Genomic DNA, 23,827 nt, shown 5'->3' with positions numbered 1-23,827 from the left:
CCAATCTTCGTGCCATTAGTAAAGATCTATCTAAGTTTGTGACGTGGATATAGCATTTGGTGCCCTAAGGTTTAAAAAGATTATTAAGGGTTGCTTTTCCAGTACTTTGTGAAGACCCTCCTGAGAGGGGATTGGGGCTCATTCTGTAGCCCTTCCTGAAACTTGAGATCCTGTGACTTGAGGTCCTTTCCCCCCTCATCCTGTGTCATAAAACTTCCCATCTTCCTTATCCCGTCCTTATCTTTAACCACCATAAAACCCTAAAACTACATCATCCTGAACATTGTCAGGCTGTATTGCTTTATGTCTATATAAGCCTGATCCTTCCAAATATTAGGGCCTTTTCATTAGCTTCTCACTAATGAGGCCCGTGATGCTTTTTCACATAAAATAAAAAGCACCCATTGGTTAAGAGAAAGTGGTCTAAGTGAATTCTTTCACACTTGAACCTCTCTCCCAAATCTGACCTCAATATTTGGATGTATCAGTTTTGTGATTATTCTTGGGAAACTGCCTTTAATAACTCAAGTCTTGGTTTCTTGAACCAAAGAACTGGGCAACATTATAAGTAACATATTTGAAAAGGACTTTTCAGCTAATTAGCCATTACAAAACATTTTGAAATGCTAACTGCAATATAACAATGGTTGCATTTCTGTCATATTTAAAGGACAACTGGGGCTCTCTTCTTTTAACTAACTTAACATTTATAGATCCAGCTTCTCTAGATCTGTATCCAAACAGCAGCTTATTTCAGATTTGCTGACTTCAAATTCTATTAAGGCACACTTCCATTAAAATTCCCATTAACCTTTTCCTTCTGAATATAAAAGTGGTAGATTAATATTCTTGCTACATTATCTTGAAGTGACTTTTGACTCAAAATCTTTGTTTTTATTTTTCAGAGGCCTCTTAATGAGCAATTACCTGCTTTAAACAGCTCCCTTTCATAATGAGTTATTTATGAACAATTCCCCACAGAAGGAAAGTGTTAGTAATGAAAACTTAATCTTCTTACCCAAGTCTAGTTTAATAATTCACAAATCCACCCAAAACCTCCTTGGCGGTGGCAAAAGGTTAAAAAGAGAGAAATTCATCAAAAGATAATACTTCTCCTATTGACATCTCCTAATTATCAATTCCACAAAATTACACATATTACTTGGAGTATTATATTTTATAGTCAAACCCCACATGCTGAGAATTTTGTAATGAATGACTCCTTTGTGTATGAAGTGAAGGCTTCCCTTTTGGTAGAGGATAAGGATACTTGAAATGAAAACTAGTGTCTGCATCTTGCAGCTGAATAAAGATCTGTTGAATGAATAAACCATTGAATTAGTTCCATGACCTTGGGCAAGTACTTTAACTTCTCTGGCTATTTGGCCCTCACAGTTTCCTTATTTGTTTAGACAAACGGGATTGAATTAGATGCTTTTTAAGATCCCTTAAAGTTCTAACAGTTGATTCTATGAAAACTGATACCTAGAAAGTCCTAAACAACTTCATGGTGAAGTTCAGAAAACTCATATAAAAACTTCTTGCTAGTTTATACTTAGGGATATTAGTAAACCCAGCCTACCTTCCCCTCCAACCCAATAGGAAGATGACCTATTGTACACAGAGAGCTTTCAAAGAAGATTCTGAAAGTGAACGTTAATGAATCATTGAACATTAAGGATGTTAGAATCTTAGAGATAATCTCTTTATAGAGGTAATCTCTTTATCTGTAACATGATAGACATGGATTAAGAGATATAGAGAGGTTAAGTAACTTGCTCTAAGTCATACAGCAAGTTAATGGAAAAGCTGGGCCTATAACTCAGAGGGCTTTTGAATCCAACTTCAGTGTTCAATGGACTAGAGATGTGTTCTTGAATCCAAGTTCTGAAGGAGACTTCTTCTGAATTGTTTATGCCTCTTCTCAGGGTACTTTTAACTGCCTGAACTCCACTAGTAAAAACACAGAATGGGTCTTTATTAATCTCTGTATCCCCCATGGCATTTATCCCAGTACCTTACACAAAGTAGACTTTCAAAGGTTATATAAGGAAGAAAACGGCAAGACAAGGAAATGAAAGAGCAGAAAATGAAAAGAAAGAAAGAAAAAAAAGGACGCAAAAGGAAGAGAAAGAAAGTTAGGTTAGCATGAAAGTACGACTTTAAATAGATTTTTTTTAAATCAGTCTTACCTCAACAAAAAGTCCTACAGATTATATTAGGAAAGAGAGGTCCTTTAATAATAAGATATTGACATTTTAACTGGGAAGAAAATATTACAACTCATTCAATTTCAGGGCACCCTACTTCCTGGCCCAGCAGAAACAAGCTTTCTGTCACTGGAAGCTTATATAATTCATTATCAGAAACACTGCTTTAGGCCTAGAAAATTGTATTTTCATTCCCTTTTACTTCACCAGGAAAAATCCTAACTAGATATTGCCTGATGTCTAGAAGTACTAACCTAATTCTACATCTTAAGGAATTTATTTTTATTTAGAGGTGAAAGATCAAAATCAGCCGACAATTGAATACTCCAGGTTTTTAGGCCTCCTTTCACATGATCTTCATAAGGCAGGGTAAAAATTAAAACTAGTTTACTTTATGATTCCTGAAGTGTTAATCTTACTTATCTTGTTAGAATGGCCAAGAGACAGTTGGAAGGGTTATGAGGTGGTAGTTGTCACAGCTGTGAGGAAGAAAGGCATATGTGTATGGAAGAGTGTCAAGGTGAGAGAGAGTGTGTGTGTGTGTGTGTGTGTGTGTGTGTGTGTGTGTGTGAGAGAGAGAGAGAGAGAGAGAGAGAGAGAGAGAGAGATCAAGGTTACCAAAATATAGAAGGGGAATACAATTTTAAAATGACTTTAAAATACTATGCAATTTTCAAATGACATTTAACTTTTAACAGCACTCTGATTCCTTTCTCAGTGAAGAAATTAGTTTGCAAGAATCATAAATTAAATTGAGAAGAGCCACCATATGGCATGGTTCCTCCCTATACTTCTCTCTAGAAAGGTAACCTAGGTGACCTCCTCCCATGTCCATGATCTTCCCAGCTATGGCCTTGTAGTATCTGAGGGTCTCTCTTCCCACATGGCCCAAAAGATCTCTACCACTAGGAAAGCATGTTTTCTAGTGCCTGCTACTGAAACTGTGAGCTATGGCTCTGGTGTTAATGACTAATGCAAATAGTAATACTCCTAGAGGAACTTCCAGGGAAGGCAGAGTAAGGGTTGTGATAGACGGGTCACCAGATGGTATAGATTTCGCAAGGGGCTTTTCAGTTCAAATAATTCACATGTGAGACCGAACCTAGATGATGGGGAAAAGTTAAAACTTTCAGTTCTCTGACTTAGGCAAATCTCCTCCATTTGGGCAGGGAGACTGTGTTTATATAAGTTGAGAAGAAAGTCAGGTTTACAGGATTTTTTACTTGGCTGGGTCATACTAAAATAAGAGTTACTCTTAAATGGAGAATGTCTAATTATCACTTCAGACATGTTCTACTCTGGCTAAAAATCTGCATCATTCAGACACAGATGACAGTGGAATAAAATAGTAAAATTTCTCCTCCCAAACAAGTCTTACATTGTGGCAACTTCTTTGCAAACACTATTTTATGCCTGTAATAGAATGCCAACTGACTCCAAGCTTAGGAAAGAGAACTGGAATCAGAGAAATCGGGTCCAAATCCTAGCTCAGCTGTGACCCTAAAAAAAAGTCATTTTGCCTCCTGAGGCTCATTTCCTTATTATGTATATGATGAAGAGGTTGGATGAGACAGCCTCTAAGGTCCCTTCCAGCTCTCCAAGTCAATGTTTCAATGCTTGCAATCATATCAGACTTAAAAGTCATACTTCTTGGGGCAGCTAGATGGCGCAGTGGATAGAGCATGAGCCCTGGAGTCAGGAGGACCTGAGTTCAAATCCAGCCTCAGACACATAACACTCACTAGCTGTGTGACTCTGGGCAAGTCGCTTAACCCCAATTGCCTCACCCCCATCCCCCAAAAAGAAGTTGTTAGAAGTTGAATTCCTAAGGCAAATCTTTTTGAGCCAATTCTCCTTTTGATGAACACTAATTTGAATACCTGTCTGTGGGCAAACCTTTCCTGATTATGATCAATGTGTGTCTGAATTTCCTATGCTTAATACAGTTATGTGACTGTTTTCAAAGAAAGACCTGTGGGAGTTATTGAGTTCAATCTGTCAAGATGCACTAGTGTCAAATCCCCAGTGGATAATACTATTAGATTATGTGCCGTGCCACCCCACCCCAAAAGGTACATTTCCATGAGGCCATAGTCAAACTACATGAAAAAGATTTGTAAGATATTCTACATCCTCTATTCCCACATGTCATAAATAGCAATGCTCAGGTACTTTCCAAGGGAGAATCATTTTACTTTGGCAAAGGAGTCTATTAAATTGTAGCTTTCCCTAGCATTCAAGATTTTCTTTTACCTCATTTATAGAAGAAGGAGAAGGAGAAGAAGATGAAGGTGGAGACTGGTTGAGGCTTTCGATGTAGCCAATCTGAGCCAAAATATCCCCCTTAAAATAAAAAGTGCTCTGTGAATAAAAATTAAAAGCACACCATCGCTTTTAGCAGGAAAGAGCAAATTCATGGCAGGGAAAGCCAAAGGGGGTGACTCCAGCATGCATTTGTCCACAAACATGCAAGAAAAATTAGCTTATTTCCAACATACTGGCACAACATTATTTTTCAAAATCTGTAGCCCCACACCACAATGCAATTATAGAAGCCTCCAAAACAAGATAAACAGCAGAGGAAAGAGCAAGTTTCATGCAAGTGATACAAACAAACTACTTTGAAGAAAGAAATGAAGCCAGACTGAGAGCATCAGATTCAGAACCTTCTGGTCTATAAGAGGAGACAAAATTTTAGCATGGCAAGTGTACCTTGGTCTATAATGACTATGAACCCGATATATGAAAATGTAGATTCCCATTAAAAATAGGGGGCAATTCACTTTTTTCAAAACACTCTTTGCTTTAAAGAATTATCATGTGTCTTTAAATGTCAAGGCCCTCTAGAACATTTAAATGTGATAAAATTTATTTAATTAATTGAAGCAACTCCAATCTGATTTCTTTAAACAAAGGGCTAGCACAAAAAAAAGGGTAGCAAACTGGCAAAAGGACAGATATCAGCACTGATGATGACCATTTCCTAAAGTTTATCTAATGTGAAATCAGTCACTATACCAAGTGGCCTAGAAGCTGCTTCAGACCATAGATACCAGATCCCCTTGCCAAGTAGAAAGACAGAGCAGCCAAGAGCTGGATTAGAGCATAATTTAATTTGTAAGCTCTTACCCAGGAAGACGCTACAGTATTATGAATGAGAAGCAGTAGAGGGAAACAATTTATGAGGCATAGTAGGGTAGGGTGCTGAATTTGGATTTGCAGACCCAGGTTCAAATTTTGGTTCTGCTGTTACCTCTATGACCTCAGGCACGTTACTTTACATCTTATCTTTTCATTTGTAAAATGAAGGGGCTAGGTTAGATAACTTCATAAATCCTTTTCAGCAATAAATCCAAGATTATAAAATCCAGATAAATAAAAACAAAATCAGTTCAGGATGGAGAAAGCAATAACGACTGAGGGGAAGAGAGGATCAGGAAAGGTTTTCTCCCTCTCCCCCCTGAATTCATCATATACATACATATATATGCGTGTATGTATATGTATGTGTATATATATGTATGGACATACTCCTCTGTTCACTTATCCACACCCCCTCCTAGTAAAATGTAAGGAGTGTAAGCTCCTTGAAGGCAGGAACTGAGTTGTTTTTTCCTTTGGTCTTTATATCCCCAGTGCTTATATGTCCCTTGCTGGATCATATGAGATTGAGCTTAATCCTTGAAGGAAGCTAGGCACTCTAAGAAGTATAAGTTAAGAGGGACTGCATACTGCATTCTAAGTAAGGGGGAGGGGAAGGAAAGGTGAGAGACAGGAGACAGTATATTGAAATTGGGGAATAAGATTTAGGTCAGTCTGGCTGGAACAAACAGTGTGCGGGTCTGGAAAGGTAGGCAGGGGCAAAATTATAGAGAATTTTGAACTCCTGACTGAGGAGTTTGTATTTTATCATAGAGCAATAGGAAACCACTGACTTATTTTAGGAATGTTAATTTGGAAGTTATGCGGAAGACTGATTAGAGAGTGGACAGGCTGAAAGCAAGGATAGATCAGGATGTTATTACCATAACCCATGGCAAGAGAGATGATGAACCAGGATGCTGACTGTGTGAATGTACAAAAGGAAAAAAATGGAGAGATGTTGCAAAGGTAGAGTAGATACAAAAGTTAGATATGGGAGGTGAGGTAAAGGAGAGAGGCATGGATGATTGCAAGGTTTACTGGTAGGACGATGGTCCCCTGAACAGAAATAGGGAAGACTAGAGGAGAGATGGGTTTAGGTGAAAATATAGTAAGTTATGTTTTGGACACATTGAATTCAGCAAGCAGTTGGCAATGTGGGACTAAAGGTAAGAGCTGGGCATTACATTTGGGTTTCTTCTTCATGACTATAAGTATCAGCTAATGAGATCAAGAGAAAGGGTAGTAATCCACTGTATAAATAATAATTAGTGAAATGAAAATTAAATCAACTCTGAGGTTCTACCTCAAACTCAACAAAATGACAAAGATGATGAGAGGAAAATGAGAAATGTTGGAGGGGTTGTGGGAAAACAGGCACACTAATGCACTGTTAGAATTACTGTGAATTGGGTCCACTCATTTCGGGGGAAAAAAGGTCAATTCAATGCATTGGCCAGAGCAATGAGGACCATTCCTTCTCACTACACCTCACTCCCCCCCCCACCACCACCATGCACACTCACTGCCTGGGAGGCAAAGAGAGTAGAGGCAGAAATATCTCTTGAGCAGAATAAAAGAAGAGTAGAATAAAAGTGAGTAAGAGAAAGGAGGGAGAGAAGAAAACAAAAATTGGTAATATCACTACCTATACTCTGCCTGTTAATTAGTGCCTGGAGGTGACTTTGGGGGAAGTTCATCTTAATGGGATGAAGGATGATGATGATACAGTAGTAAAGGAGACTAAGAATAGTCAGGCAAGTAGAATAAGATACAATAGTGACACAGAAAGAGGTCAGTGTATGGGAGGAAGGGGTGGTTGACAGCGTCAAAAGCTGCAGGAAGTCTGAGCAGAATGATGACTGAGAAAAAGTCATCAGATTTAGCAGTTTCCTTCCTTGGAAGGAGCAGTTTCAGTAGAGTGGTTGGGCCGAAGGGTAGAGAACTTCGTGTGAACTGAGGGCAAGGAACACAGTCATCCCCTTCTAAAACTCTGGCCCTGCCTGGAAGGAAAGCTGTGTAAAAGCAGTAGCTTGACAGAAAGAGAAAGGTATTTAAGGGCTTCTATAATGACCAATTAACAATGAAGACAAAACTCCTCCAGAATGACAATAGCATTCAATGATGAAATAATTCCATTTTCAAAAATTTAATTTACAATTTTTTTCAGAGTTACATCGATTGGGGTAAAATGAGGGTCAGGCATAGAGTACACTGGACATTTTCAGAGAATTTCCTTAAAAAAAAAAAGCTGGCCATTTCTAAGCTTTTAATAAGAGTCTGAAAATATTTTTAAAAGTGTGGTTCAATATTATTTTTAGCATTTTTTTGTTGGGAAGTTGAGGGTGAAGGAGATACTTGCTCTGGCAAAGCAGTGATGAATTTTCTTTTTTGTTACAGTACCTAGGGTACATGGAGGCTATAGGCATAAATGCTTAATTTTAGGAGCTCTTTCTTGTATATGAGTACTGACCTGACTAGAGGGTTTAAAAGCCAGAAAGCTGCCCATTCAAAATCGCAAAGGTCTTAGTTATCCTCCACTCCCACTCCCACTTCTAATTATAGAAAACGTAAAACCCTTTAGGTAAAACTAGAATTGTATAGGTTAAAAACAGAACATTGCCTATATCAAAGTCAACAATAATAATAAAACATCCTTATGCATGAACTTCCTTGTTCGATCTTTTGACCTTTGGGTCAAACTACTTTTATCTCTTTTGTGAAATAAAGGAAGAAATGGTGGAAACTTGTTGAAGATGCCTGGGGGTTGATAACGTTAACAAAAGCAAGACAAGTACATTATGAGTTGAGGAACAGGAAACAAGTCTCCAAGAAGGGTAGAACGATAGGCAGGATGAGAAGATATATTTGGACTGTTTTCAGAAGCATCTGTCCTGACTGCTTAGACTTTGGCTTTTTTGGCCTTTCACCAATTTGTCATTCATTCATTGCATTTTAAAGACTGCCTTTCCCTACCTATCTATCTGGCCCAGGCTGAAAGTACTGGGGTTGCTCATAGGCCAGTGCCTCTCTGAATAGCACAAGAGCTCTGATCTGTTCCATTTCCAAACTGGGCTGGTTATCCCTACTTAGAAAGTCTAGTGTCCTCTCCTATAGGGCTCACTATATTAATTTTTTTAAATAATTTTTTATTGATAACTTTTTTCACATCACCTACATTTCCTACTTTATTCTTCCCTCATCCCCTCCCAGAAGGCCATCACTTATATATAAAAAAGAGGAAGAAAAAAGTTCAGCTAAACTAAACATCTGTTTGGCCTTGCTAAGATAGGGTATAGTAAACAGATGTGAAACTTCCTTGTAATAGAGCTAGCTTTAAAAATATATACACACTAAAGTGGCAATAAAAGCCCCAAACTCTCCCTGCATGTGCACCCATCCCCCGCCATCTCTACAACAGCCTTTGAGCATAGGCCTGGCATATTGTCAGCTAGTACCTCTAAACAACAAATAAAATACAGTGAATGATTCATCTAAATGGGTGCCCAATCTCCATGCCAAATAATTCTTCAGAAATGGTATGGCCTCTGATTTCCAAATTATTCCTAGCTACAACTTTGCACAATATTTCACTTTTTGGCATAAGCTCTTAAGCCTCTTTCCTACAATCTCAGAGCTAAAAGACTAGGCCTTAAGATATCTTTCTTTTTTTTAAATAAATTTTTATTGGTGATGTATTTTGCTATTCCATCACCTACGTCTCCCACTAATCATACATTCTTTCCCTAAGCAGGAAAGGTAAGAAATTTGTTTTGGGGGAAGGGTGGCAGCATATAAGTATACTTTGCAGTTTCCTCACCAAGAACTGATGTAAACAGGACAGGTATTACTATTCCTGTTTTACAGACGAGGAAACTGAGAGGCAAAGGGATTAAACAACCTACCCAGAGTCATACAACCAGGTGCTAAAATGGAATTTCAGGGACAGCTAGGTGGCGCAGTGGATACAGCAATGGCCCTGAAATCAGGAGGACCTGAGTTCAAATCCGGCCTGAGACCAAACACTTGACACTTACTAGCTGTGTGACCCTGGGCAAAGCACTTAATCCCAACTGCCTTTAAAAAATAAATAAATAAATAAATTGGAACTTCAACCCTGATTTTGGTGTTCAAAGCCACTATACTGCCTAAGTAAAAGATAAAATGTTAATACTTTGCATGGAAGAAAAACTGCAATGAAAGTAATTATAGCAAATATTATGAAATTATGATCACTTAAAATGTTCTTGTTTTGTTTTGAAGATGGAATAATTGCTAGTCCTGCTGCACATCACAGCCTGGGCAATACACATGTTTCAATCCCAACCCCAGAGTCACTGGTTACACTGATCTTTTTCAAATTAGCTTCAAATTTAACTTTATGGTTTGCTCCAAAGCAGAGATATGAGAAGGCATTTCCCTCCTCCTTTGCAGAGCTGGAGGGACTATGTACATTCAACACTACACGTAAAGCCAGAGTTTTCTGATGGATTGTATAGTTTTGATGAACTGTTTTCCACCCTCTTTTTCGCTCCTTATAATAAGGGATGGATCTTGGAGGGGGAGGAATGAGTTGGAAATATAGGTGATATGAAAAAGAAAAAGACGCCAGAATCTATTTTGATACAATTTTTATTGGTATCTTCTGTTTTTACATTGCCTATACTTCCCCATGTATCCTTCTCCATCCCACAGAATCTCATATAATACATATTTTTTCCAAAAGAGAAAAAAAAATAGCATTATCAATACATTGGAAAAAAATCTGATAATATATTGATTTTTCCACACTGCAAAAGAGGAGAGGAGTGTCTTCTCCTTTCTCTTCTTTATTCTTTGTGATTCTGAAACATTTATTTTCAATTGTTTTGTAGCTGTTCTGTCTACTTACATCGTCGGAGTCATTAAGTATTTTTCCTTGGTTCTGCTTTACTATTACTTTGCCTAATTTCACCTAATTCTTTCCTTGATTTTCTGTATTCACCATGTTCATAATTTCTTATAGCACAGTTAATATTCTATTGCTATTCATGCACAATTTAGCTATTCTCCAATTAATGACTATCTACCTTGTTTCTAATTCTTTGCTATCACAAAAATTGTTGCTATAAATATCTTGGAAACTTTCTTTTTATCAGTGACGTCCTTGGGATGGATATATGTCTAGCAGTTGAATCTCTGGGTCAAAAAGGCATAGAGAACTTATGTACTTTATTTGTATAATTCCAAATTGTTTTCCAGAATGGTGGTACTAATCTGTAGCTACACCAATATTATGTGTTAATGTGCCTGTCTCTCCACAACTCTTCCAACACTGGCTATTCACATCTTTTGTCATCTTTGCTGATTTGTTGGGTATGAGGTAAAGTCTTAGAGTTGTTTCAACTTGTACTTCTCTTATTAGTAGTAATTTGGAACATTTTTCCACAGTTGTTGGTAATTTGCATTTCTTTATTTGGGAACTGTTAGCTCATATCTTTTGAGAACTTAATTACTGAGGAATCGCTTTTGGTCTTATATATTTCTGTTAGTTGTCTACACATGTCAAATACCAAACTCTTACCTGATAAATCTGATACTAAGATTTTATTTCTCACTTAACCACTTCCCTTCACATTCTAGATCCATTACTTTTGTTTGTGCAAATGTTTTTCAAACTCCTGTCATCAAAATTATTTATTCTGTCTTTTGTAATTGCTTCTATTCCTTATATGGTTAAGAATTAATCTCCAACTCACAGATGTGAAATGTATAAAGACAAGCTTCTCTTCTAATTTTTTATGCTATGATCTTTAATAGTCAAGTTTCATATCCATTTTGAATTTTTTCTGAAAGATGGTATAAGATGTCAATCTAAGCCTAATTTTGGTTACAATGCTTTGGAGTTTTTTCAGAAGTTCTGATCAAACTAGGAGGAAGGCACTGGGAAATGTAGATGATATAAAGAAAAAAAAGTCAATTAAAACATCTTAAAATGTTTCAAAATATTTAAAAAAAAACACATCATCCAATTTATTTTATAATGCAATATTGGTCCTAATCATTAACTCTATGCATTATTAATAAAGATAAGAATTTTACTGCTTTTCCTCATAGCTATGAGCATAAAAGATATCAACCTGAAATAATTTTACCACATCCCTTTAATGACCAGTCCAAAGTCTAGTAATTATAGAGTGAGTACCTTTAGTATGCTACACCACAACTATGTATCTTTGCATTTTAATAGCTCTTACATACAAACACAATATATGAGTTTTGTATAATTGTATACTTGTAATTCAAAAAGGGGTGAAATTGCTGAAATTTTATCTCTATTATGAATTAAGCTAAAACGTGACAGGCATAATTCCTGGTAAATATCTTTTGTTAATAGAAGGAAACCCTTCAGCTTAGAAGATCCATGACAAATTTTGAATAATATATTAGCGGGCTGAATAAATCAGGTCTGGTGTCAACCATGAAACTCCCTGGCTGCTGCTGCTACCTAAAGATACCCTGAACCTGGGCATCCTTAAAAATGAGATAATCACAGGAGGACTTGAGTTCAAATCCGGCCTCAGACACATTACACTTACTAGCTGTGTGACCCTGGGCAAGTCACTTAACCCCATTGCCCAGAAGAAAAAAAAAAAAAAAGAAGTGAGATAATCAACAACCAAGAAAAGACGCAAAAGACGGATTAATGACTGGCACTTAGTAGATCCTATATAAATCTTATTCTCTTCCTTTTCCCTTCCTTTCTTCCCTTCCCCCTGAAGCAGTTAGGTGGAACCCTGAACAGAGTACTGCAGGGTCAGGAAGACCCGAGTCTGAATCCTGCCCCATACAAGCTGTGTCTCCCTGTTTAAGTCACCTGAGTTTTACGCTTAAAATAGCTTTTGGGACTTTTGGTACGTCCTGTATTTAATCCTAGAGGTGATAACTAGAGTTTAATAAGCAAAGAAGTGATATGATAGGGCCTACTCTTTTGGAAAATCACTTTTGTGGCTGTATGGAGGATGAATTTGGGTAGAGAGAGATGTAAGTAAGGAAGACCAATCGGGAGGCTAGTAGTCTCCTCGATAAGTGATTAAGGCCTGAACTAGGGTGATGCCTGTATCAACAGTGAGAAGGGAAGTGAATGGATAAAAGAGATATTATGGACAGAAAGTCAGGAAGTCTGCATCTGACATGATATAGGGGGAGGAAGTATGGTGGTAACCTTGATAGCAATAGGGAAGTAAAGAAGAGAGTGGGGTTTGCGGGGCCTGTAGCTCAAATAGGCAGTTGGTGAGGTGGGGCTAAAGCTGTGGAGAAAGATCAGAGACTGGATATATAGAGCTGACTGTCATCAGCACAGATACAATACTATTATTATTAGTAGTAGTAGTAGTAATAATAATAGCTTGCATTTATCTGGTTTGCAAAATGTTTTTAAAATATTACCAGGGGCAGCCTGGTAGTGTAGTAGATAGAGCACTGGAACTGAGGTCTGGAGGACATGAATTCAGATACTTACTAGCTGTGTTACCCTGGCCAAGTCACTTAACCCCAACTTCCTCCAAAAAATTTTTGGAAAAAAAAATTACCTAATTTTATCTTTACAACAATCCTAGGAGGTAAGTGCTATTTTTTACTCTCATTCTACAGATGAGGAAATCAAGGTAGACAGAGGTAAAGTGATTTGGTTATATGGCTAATAATTCTAACTCAGGATTCGAATTCAAGTATTCCTGGCTCCAGGTCTAGTACTCTACCCACTCTATCCACCCAGCTGATAATTTAAACCCCTGTGAGCTGATAATGTCACTGACAATACATCGAGAGAAGAGATGAGGGTTCAGGAAAGGGCTTTGTGTATACCCACAGTCCAGGGATTAAGGAAAAGAAGCAGATCCAACAAAGGAGACTTGGAAGGAGTGGTCATAGAGACGCTCTGTGAACACCACACTCTCCTTGTCTTTGCACTGGCTGTCCCCCATGCCTGCAATACTCTTCTTCCTTCAAGACTCAGCTCCAGTTCCAGCTTCTGAAGGAGGCCTTTCCTTCCCCTCCAGATGGAAGGTCACCTTCCCTCTATTCTTTATAACTCTTATATGTATCTATTTGTTTACCTATTGTCTCCCATATTAGAAGGACTCAAAATTCTTGTTGACCCATAGGTGTGCTGGGGATACAAAGTGAAAGGATGAAATAAATCCTGTTTCTCAAAGGGCTTACATTCTAACAGACCAGCCCTCTGTGTGGATTCATCTAGATGGCACAATGGATAGTTTTTCTTGTGTTCTCATGTGGGGGTAGGGCAGGAGGGTGAGAAAGCAGGTCTGGAATGATTAAAACAAAATATTAAAAAAAAAAAAACAACCCAAAATACAAAATACAAATGGTATTTAAAAATACCTTTTTCCCTCTTAATCTTCACAGGTCTTCTTGTTATATCCTTATAATCTAGCCCTACTTATGCAACTTAAATGTTTTGTTTTTTTTTTAAGCTAAGTTGGGATGGATTCTTATGGATAGATATTATTTGGATAACCCTAAAAGCAAAGCTTGATCTTAGTAAAATGGTATAAATTGGGGCAGGTAGTTGGCATAGTAGATAGAGTGTAGGGCCTAGAATATGGAAGACCTGAGTTCAAATCTGGCCTCAGACACTTATTAGCTGTGTGACCTGGGCAAGTCACTTAACTCCATGTGCCTTCCAAAATAAAATAAAAAAGTAAAGTAGAATGGTATAAATTTGTAACAAGGCCTACTAACCCTACTTGCTCGAAATCTTAAGAATGTCTCAACAATCACAGTATACTAAATCCTTTGACAATTTGAACTCTGTGAATGCCCAACTACCTATACTGCAGGTAGTTATCCAAAACAAGGGGGAAAAAAAAATCATCAAGCATAATTACATAACAGTAGCTTTGGAAGCTTATTAATTTTGATGTAAAACATCATAAGCAGATTATTATTTGTTTGTACAAACAAACTAGGACGCCATTGCAATCAGTGAAAAGTAATGTGGGCTTCAGAGATCCGTCCCTGGAAGTAATATCCCTGGAAGGGCCTTCATGGGCATACATACTGCTAATGATGGGGTTGCATATAATTGCAGATGCTGAATGCCCCTTTACTCTAACAGACTTACTGCTAGAAACTGTACCTTCTTTTCATCTTTTCTTTCTACTGGAACAGAAAAACAACGAAACAAAATTGAGTATGACTAGCCTTCACTTTAAAAGGCAGCAAAGATCAACAGAGTTCTCATGAAGAAAGCTCTCTGTTACACAAACAACACGTGAGGAGGTGGTATTGATGGACTGATATCTGCTTGGAATGCAAAAGCTAAATTCAAAGTGAGCTTACATTTCCTATGAATAGCTGGACCCAAGGAAACTACCCAAAAACAAATAGACTACATACAAATCTCCAAAAGGTCAAATGAATCACACACACAAAAAAATGTCTTTTTCAGAAACAGTTTAGGACAGGACATCTCTATAAGTAACTAAAAGTCTATGGGTTTTGTGAGAATCTTAGAATCTGAAACCTTAAGAGAGGATTTTTTCATGTGGCTATGTTAATATCAACATTAGCACTTTCCTCAGAAAAGGGGAATTCTTTTGATAAACGGGGTAAGGAAGTAGACAGTTCTCTTCTAAAGAATGATATTTCTTCTTTCTTTTTTAAAGCTTTTTGCCTCTAATAATTTTTATGGGTGAAACTAGGAGGAAGGAGAGGAATATGATCTCCATTTTGGTCAAATTCTTTTATAGCAAATGTAGTTATAGAGAAAGATCCCATACAACAAAGATTTTTAAGTTCAATTAATGGCCTGATTTCTACAACCCATATTTGGTAGCACAAACCATAAAAACAACAAGAGAAACAGTCCAATTTCTTGGGAATGGCAAAACAAAAGAGTTCTTAATATGCTGAATAACTTGTGTTGGTAAAGGATTACACTAGTAATATGATAAATCCCATAATCCTATAATGTCAGATCAGAAGCTTTTTACAGATAGGGATTCAAGTTTAGAAACTGCAAATCTTGTAATAGATAACATACTGATCTTCAGACAGTTCAAAATAAATGAGTGTTAATGACAATAATGGAAAAAAGAACATAATTTTCACTACTCTTAGAAGGGGAAAGAGGAAAGGATGTGGTAAAGAAAGGCTTATGGCCTACAGTTCTTCCTCCCTAAAATATTTCTTCAATTATATATCTCAAAGAAGTCTCTTTAATGAAGCAATCTACTAAAACTTTTAAGATTATGCCCAAAAACCTTTTCAGATATAAGCCAGTCATCCAATTTCTAAAAATCATATTGAAGAACTGCAGAGGAGGAAAGAGAAAGGAAATTCTCCAGAATAAATAATATTAATTCATGGTTTTCTCTCTCTCTGAAAAATAATTAATTGACTGGTCAACTCATTCCTCTGGAACGGTATACATCCCCAATGCACTTGGGAATATACAAAGTTCAATTAGGTCACAAGTTGTAAAACTTTCCTAAGTCACTAAAAGCTATGCTTCTTAAGACTAAGGCTACTTGGGGCAGCAAGGTGGCACAGTGGATAGATTGCCCACCCTGAAGTCAGGAGCACCTGAGTTCAAATCTGGCCTCAGACCAAACACCTGACACTTACTTTAAGCTGTGTGAACCTGGGCAAGTCTCTTAAACCAAATTGCCTTAAAAAAAAAAAAAAAAAAAAAAAGACTAAGGCTACTCATTCACAGACAATTAAACAATATAAAGGGTCTTCAATCTCTACTATACCAAGAAAAATTGAGATCTCTATTCTGAATCTACATAGGTAAAAAAGACTTGTTATAGACCCCTCAAAGAGGTCATGAAAAGTACAGAAGAATTAATTAACATAAGTGGGCATATCAACAGTTACAAAACCCATCTCCCTGGTTGTAAAGTAGGTTGTAGGAGTTGGAAGGCATGACTCGAGTGAAGTGAGACTCATGTTTTCTCTTCTTTAAAATGGAAATAAATAAATCTTTAAAATACAAATAAATAAAATACAAAAAAAAATAAAATTTTTAGTGGCATCTCTCATCTTTACATAGCTTAGATTTGCTTCTGTATCCCCCTTCCTCCCAGAGATCCATCCTTAATAATAAAGAATTTCTTTTAAAGAGAATAAATAATAAAACCTGGTAACACATCAAAAAAAAAAAAAAAATCTGACCCTGTATTCAGTTACTCCATACATGGGGACTCCAACATCTGCAAAGGAGCAGAGTGAGATTTCTGCTCACATCTCTTCTTTGGAAGCCAAGTTTTTTCTTTATAATTTCACCACATTCGGTTCTGATCACTTTGTGGTTTTTCTTTCTGTTTATATTGTTGCAGTCATTGTATATTTTGATTCCTGACTGTTTCCTCCATTTTGTATCAGCTCATGTCTTTCTACCCTTCTCTATGCTGATCACATCCATTATTTCTTAGAGCACAATAATATTCCAGCATATTCATGTACCACAATTTGTTTCAGCATTCTCCAATAAAAGTGGATTTTATTTCCACTCTTCCGTTACCATAAAAAGTGCTGATTTAACTATTCTGGTGTATATAGGGCCTCTGTTTTTGTCAATGACATTCCTGAAATCTATCTTCATAATTTCTTTATAAAACGTAGACAGGGCACTCAGTCCCTTGTGGTTTTCTCCTGAGCTTCTGTGTTAACTGTGGCAGTGATAGAAAGGTGGACAAAATATGCTAAGAATCATGGTTTTCTGACCATCTGCAAACACTAATCAGCTAATAATATTCTGAAAGGGAGAACCTTGCCCAGTGACCTACAAATGGTCATGTTACTCGTTGTTTGTCTAACTCTCTGTGACCCCTTGCACTGGGACCACACTGTCCATGGAGTTTTCTTGGCGAAGACTCCAGTGGATTAAGGAGAACAGGTTAAGTGACTTGCCCAAGCAGTAACTATAACTGGTAGTAAGTAGTACCTAACAGGCTGGATTTGAATTCAGCTCTTCCTTACTCCAAGCCCAGAGCTCTATCTGCTGAACCATCTACTGGAGTAACTGAGTAATATCAATTCTGACTTTTCTTACTATAAATGAAACCAGAAAACAAGAGGCAGTTTAAGCTAAATAGAAAGATGGCTCACAGGTTTTCTTTCGAGAGGCAGATAAAGAGAATCATTCTTATTGAGTGGCCAAGGGCAACAAGAAATAGTATCTCATGAGAAAGGTAATTTTACACTGCAGTACTCATGATAAGCATTTCCAAGAAAACCACTAGTATAAACAATTACAGCTCATGCCTCAAAATCTGGTGCAAAGGATGAGAAAATAGAAATTTTATGAAAAACTAGATAAGACTCTCTTCGTTAAATTAACACACACTTCAGTATTTGGTGACTTCAACACAAAGGTGGGCATATAGCAAAGAATAATGAAAACTCTTAGAAAAAGTGATTTAGGAATAAGAAACAAAAAGAGGGCAAAAAGGTTTGTAGACTATACAGAAGCGTCATACCTACACAAGTATATATGTTTATATACCTTACACTTACATATTTGAATATTTTTTTTTGTACTGAAAACTGACAGGTACTCAACAAGGTGGACACCAAATACTATCTTTAAAAAATGAAATGGGGGGGGGCAGCTAGGTGACACAGAGCACTGGCCCTGGATTCAGAAAGACCAGAGTTCAAATCTGGCCTCAGACACTTGACATTTATTAGCTGTGTGACCCTGGGCAAGTCACTTAACCCTGATCGCCTCACCAAAAAGCACAAAAAAAAAAAAGAAAAGAAAAAAGAAAAAAGATTATATTTTGGCAAGAAAAGACTGAGTCCTAATGAGCAAACAATTTCTGAATCAGATATCTCTGTATAGTAAGACTGTTGACTTGTTAGAGCCAAAACCAAAATCAACATCAAAGAAAAATAAAAACAAGTTGTGGTAGCAAGTGAAGTGACTCTCCCCTGATTTAAACTAGTTGACACCAAAAAGGGAAAAGAGATAAATGATTAGATATTGACTACACAAACCACTATCATTTCCTAAGGAAGTTTATTTAACCAGTGTAAACTGCCACAACAAAGAGACCTAAAGAGCTCAGAAACCACCTAAGAGAGTAAAAATTGATCTCCTTGTCAAGTGGGAAGATATAAAGGCCAGGGACAATACCAATATATATTAGAAAGCTCTTGCAAAAAGGATGGGGGATGGATCATGGCCAATATTTACTCATAAAATATAGAGTATTATAGAGAGAGAATGTTTCCTGAAAGCTTGGCAAGAGACCCAACAAAGAAAAGTCACTCCAAAACATTTAAGGATGGAAGGAGGAAGAGGACAACAGATAAAAAAGATGGAAAAGATCTGTATTATGTTTTTATAGCACACTTTTCACCATCTAGGGTGGCAGAGGCACCACATATGAATTCTAATAGCTGAGTTAATGTGCCTTTGTCCTAGACATCCCTCCTACCTGGAATGCACTCCCCTGCTCGGCTATGCTTTAGAAAATCCCTTTCTTTCTTGATTATACAATTTAAGCACCATCTTCTATATGAAACCTTTCCAGATCCCTCCAATTGTCCTCCTGATTGAAGAGAAGTAGCATACAAGTTCATATCTGAGAGACATGTGATTTGAAAAGGAAATTAGATTAGGGGAAGATTTACAGGAACATACAGACAAGAGTCTAACAGGATGAGAAAACATGAATGGGTTGTAATAGGTACTGGTGGAAGGAGTATCCATACTGATCAAATCACAGATCCATTCAAGAAACTTGGAAATTTAGCTAGAATATTAATATACTTAAAAAACAAACAAACAAAAAAAAAACATGAACCCCACAACTGGTAAAAATGCCATGACTCTGTATTAGCCCTCTTAAAATTATTCTCAGTTTTAAGATAAATGTTTTTGATTTCCTCAAAATTTTATCATCTACCCAGTGAAATTTAGTACTATGCTCAACTTATTGATAGCAAACATTTTTGAGGCTTCACTGCTTGTTAATCTATCTTTTCAAGCTAATTAAGGATATAAAATGGAAGTTAGAAGGGGATCTAATGTAATCTATTTAGTCTCACCTCAAAAGAGATGGTGATACAGTATACAAGTGAAAGTCAGAATCCTTTATGACTCTGACTATTCACACCCAAATGAATAATCTATATCAGAAAAGATATTTCTTAAATATTAAAATAAAGGAATCACTACAGCCTCCTGCCTCTAAGAGTTAATTATACTCCCTCATGCAAACAGCCCACCAGAATGTCTCATCATATTATAAATTTCTACTGAGATGTTCCTTCAGAGTACCAGAATTATCGTTTTCAAAATGGTCACATGAGCACTCTTCATGTCTCCAAATATTTGGCTGGTCAATTCACTTCCCTCCAACCAAAGTCTACAAATTAAACCTATACAACACAGCTGAGTAAGGAAATTACTTCATGCTAAGTGAAGTGAGCAGAACCAGAAGAACACTGTGCACAGTTAACAGTCACACTGTTTGATGACTACTTTAATAAACTTAGCTCTTCCCAGCAATGCAAGGATCTAAGACATCTCTAAAAGACTCAAGACGGAAAATGCTATCCACATCCAGAGAAAGAACTATGGAGTCTAAATGCAGATCGAAGCATGCTTTTTGGTCCTTTTTTCCCTTCTATTTTGTTTTGTTTCTTCTTTCTCACGGTTTCTTCTATTGGTTCTAATTCTTCTTTACAACAAGACTAATGTGAAAATATGTTTAATAGGAATGTATATGTAGAGCTTATATCAGACTGCACACCATCTTGGGGAGGGAAGAGGGAAAGGAAGGGGAGAAAATTTAAAACTCAAAAGATTATGGAAGTGAATGTTGAAAAGCAAAAATAAATTAATTAATTTAAAAAATTACTATCTCCCTAATACTTCTAGGACATAAGAAATACTTTGGGGGGAGGGGAGTTAAAATAGGAGCATCATGACTACAGTTACAGCCTACAGTTTATATGGGGGCCTTTTTTCATACTCCATAATCCTCTGTGGATAGAGCATGGGACTAGAGTTACAAAGATCTCAGTTCAAATAAAGTTTCAGATACTAATTAGCTGAGTGACCCTGGGCAAATCACTTAACCTCTGCCTGCATTAGTTTCCTCATCTGGAAAATGAGGATAATAGCACCTACTTCTCAGGGTTATTGTGAAGCTCAAATGAAACAGTATTTGTAAGACATCTTAGAAACCTTAAAGGGTTATATAAATGCCAGCTATTAACTATTATTATTGTTATTATAAAAGGTCAGAGAAAAAAACAAGATGATTGCCTTTGAACCTTGAAAGCAATATTTTTAGGAAAAAAGTCAAAAGAAAACAAGTGATACTTCATATAATTCTTAATAAACTCATGAATTTCAAATCATAGAATAGTAAAGCTAAAAAGTTTCTCATAGATTACATGGTTCAATTTGCTCACTTTACAAAGTAGAAAACCGAGACTTATAAAGATTCTGTGATTTTCCAAGGGCACAAGTCTAGTCAGTGTCATAGTCTAATTTGAAATGGAAGCTTGGTCAAATGAACTGGCCACAGTTTGGTTTTTAAAATTTTTTAAATTGTAAAAAAATATTTTTAATTGATGCTTTACACTTTTTTACACTGTTGTCATTTTCTAATCCAACACTCTTGCCATTATGGAGTGCTAAAAATAGAAAGAGGTTTAAGAAGCTTTTGGAAATTGCACTGATGACAGGCCCATAACAGATTATTAGAGAAAACCTAGGGATATTTTAAAGTATATCCTTAATTTTTGGAGTAGTTTTTAAAAAGTTAAACAAGTTTGACATAAATGTATAAAAATATAAAGACTAAAATCCCTCCAATATTCTTAATATAATACTAGGTAACAGGAAGGTAGTAAAATGAAATCAACTGACTCAATCATTTTCTTAGCATGACTTGCAGCTCACATCACATAACTATCTGGAAGGCCAGACTAAACTAAAATTCACTTAAACCAGTTAAAGGTCAACCACTTCTATAATAATACTGTATTACTTCAATGAAGTTTTTTCAATTCATCTCAATGCATTAGCTTTCCTTGGTAGGCAAAAAACAGTTGTTTGCCTATTTTTTGTGGTAGGTGCCTTGTCAGTTGAAACTTTTGGGAACAAGTGGCCTTTTTCTCTCGTGTCCCTCTTCTCTATATTTCTTCAGCTTCCATAGGAGACCTCATAATTGAATTTATACCACTGTGCCAAAACTCTTTTAGTCATTAATGCCTTGCCTCCCAATAGTCTCAAAAACAGCCTCTATCGATGCTCAATGTGTGATTTCTTTGCTAATACCACTCAACAGAAATGCAGCACATTACACTAACAGCAACTTTCTTTTGTGCTTTTAGAGAACGACAACTTAACGCATCACAGCTCTCACAATAAGTTGTGCGCTTGGCAAAGCCCGCCATCTTCAGTAAGACAAGAGAACACATACCTGGTTATTACTGTTGACCGCTGAGGCATTGACTTGAATTGCACTTGACAGAGAATCCAGGAAGGCTTGGTCAGCTACTGAATTTCCACAAGAAAACTGATCTTTCCCACCATTAGTCAAAATCTGAAGAGTAAAAGAACTCTTATTATTTTCAGTCAATGCATAGTTCGCTTGAGGTTAAGATTATTGTAGGCCAGTAGAGTCAACCACCAGGGGGAAAATGGAGCTTGAGATCCTATTTACTAGACTGTATGTAAGGTCCTTTGGGGGCTTGGGCTGGGTTTTACCTCTCTTTGTATCTCCCTCAGCACCTATCAGGGTGTTTGGCATCTAACTGAATGAATCCTAAGTTACTTATTGAAAACATTAAGGTGGATACCCAAGTGATTTTGCTAAAACTAGCAAGTTTGGTAATTGTGATGAACCTCAATGCCAGCCACCCCTCAGATTTCCCTCAATCTTAAGGAATTTTTAGGCCTCAGATGAAAAGCAGAGACCATTCTCATAAACTTTAGTAGTTGATTTTCTACCTCTGGGCAGACATGAATGAGATATTATAACATGACCCCTTATACTTAGTGTGTTAGAGATCTGGAAGAGTGTCCCTAAGAAAGGTTTTTCTATTAAAAGGGATCCCAGGAGATGATCCATATCATCTTCTTTCCTCCCGAAAGACATCATCTCCTTTCTAGAGTGAGTATTCTCTCTTCCCTTACCCACTAGATTAAAAAACAGAAGCAAATAAACACCTCTGCATCTCAGCACAGGACCTTAGTTCCTCCACCTTCCGCTGAACTTGACTGATCAAAGGATTTTACATTCATTTTATACATGATATAGAACAACCAGCCAGCAGAGGGAGCCAGCTGGTTGGCTAAGAAATGGTGTTTTGTTTTGGGTTTTTTTTTTTTTTTTTGGTTGTTATTGGTTGGTTAGTTTTTAACTGAATGGTGTTTAACCATGGATGGTCAATTCAAGGAACTTAATGCTGTAATGGACATCAAAGATAATGGGCAGCAGCTCACAGTTTCAATGAGCAGCTAACTTTTTTTTTTTAAACAAGACAGAGAAAATGAATTGGGAAATTCTGATTGTGGTATAGTCAACACTGGATTTGGAGGCAAAAGATAGGGGCTCAAAGATTAGCTCTTTTTGAGTGACTCTTGGCAACACATGTGGCTTCTCTAGATCCCAGTTTCCTCTTCTGTACAACGAAAGGGTAGTCTCTGGGGTCTTTAACTCCTCTGAACCTAAGACTGGGATTTGTGCTTAGGCCCTGTCACTTACTAGGAGGGAGGAAGTGGACAAGTCATTTAATCTCAGTTTTTTTATCTGGAAAATAGGGATAATATTTGCATTACCTACCTCACCGGATTATTGTGGGGGAAAGTACTTTGTAACTGTCAAGTGTTACATAAAGGTAAGGAATTATAGTGTAATGCTACTAACAAAAAATAACAATTATAATAGAGATAAATGAGCTATTATCTTGTTTACTTCAACATACAATGTATTATTCACTAAAATAAAAAATAAGATGGCTTCCAATTTTTCCAGGGCACCTCCTGAACAATACCATTTATGTCATTTTAACCACTACTAATCACACCAAGGAAGGGAATACATGTGGGAGGAATAATTGTTACTCTCTTTTATGTTCTGTCCCTCAAACCTGTTCATCCAAAATAAGTTACAGAAGGAATCAGTTGTAACTGTTGTAATTAAATGAAAATTCTTACTTCAACGTAGTCTGTGGGAACAAGCCCCCGTTCTCCTTTGTTATTTTTTCCTTCGAGCCATCCTCCACCTACATCCTAAAAACATGCAAAAAGAAATTTGGTATATTTGGGAAACTTGTGTGAAGAATCACAACAAAACAAAAACAACTTAAACACTAAGTATATCATCTCTACAAAATCCATCATTCATAAGTTACACCCCTCCCCACGTCACCCAGACATCAAAAAACTCGAGACCTTATCTACAGGAAAAAAAAAGTTAAACCCAGACTACAATTAATGA

At 36.8% G+C, this 23,827-nt stretch overlaps 1 protein-coding gene across 2 annotated transcripts in view; it reads right to left on the bottom strand.

Moving 5' to 3' along the window:
- The window catches only part of LOC114031478 (sorting nexin-9), a 131,230-nt gene that overhangs the window by 53,804 nt on the left and 53,599 nt on the right, over positions 1-23,827 (bottom strand). For both annotated transcript variants that reach the window (XM_027846561.1, XM_027846562.1), the window contains exons 3-4: positions 23,545-23,619; positions 21,806-21,928 (exon numbers count right to left, since the gene is read on the bottom strand). In XM_027846561.1, coding sequence (XP_027702362.1) covers positions 21,806-21,928; positions 23,545-23,619 — 198 coding nt within the window. The remainder of the gene's footprint in view (positions 1-21,805; positions 21,929-23,544; positions 23,620-23,827) is intronic.

This window comes from Vombatus ursinus, unplaced genomic scaffold, assembly GCF_900497805.2.
Source record: "Vombatus ursinus unplaced genomic scaffold, bare-nosed wombat genome assembly UNPS02015175.1, whole genome shotgun sequence".
Lineage (NCBI taxonomy): Eukaryota > Metazoa > Chordata > Mammalia > Diprotodontia > Vombatidae > Vombatus > Vombatus ursinus.
Note: the sequence above shows the minus strand (reverse complement) of the source record. Positions and strands in the feature narration are given on the sequence as shown.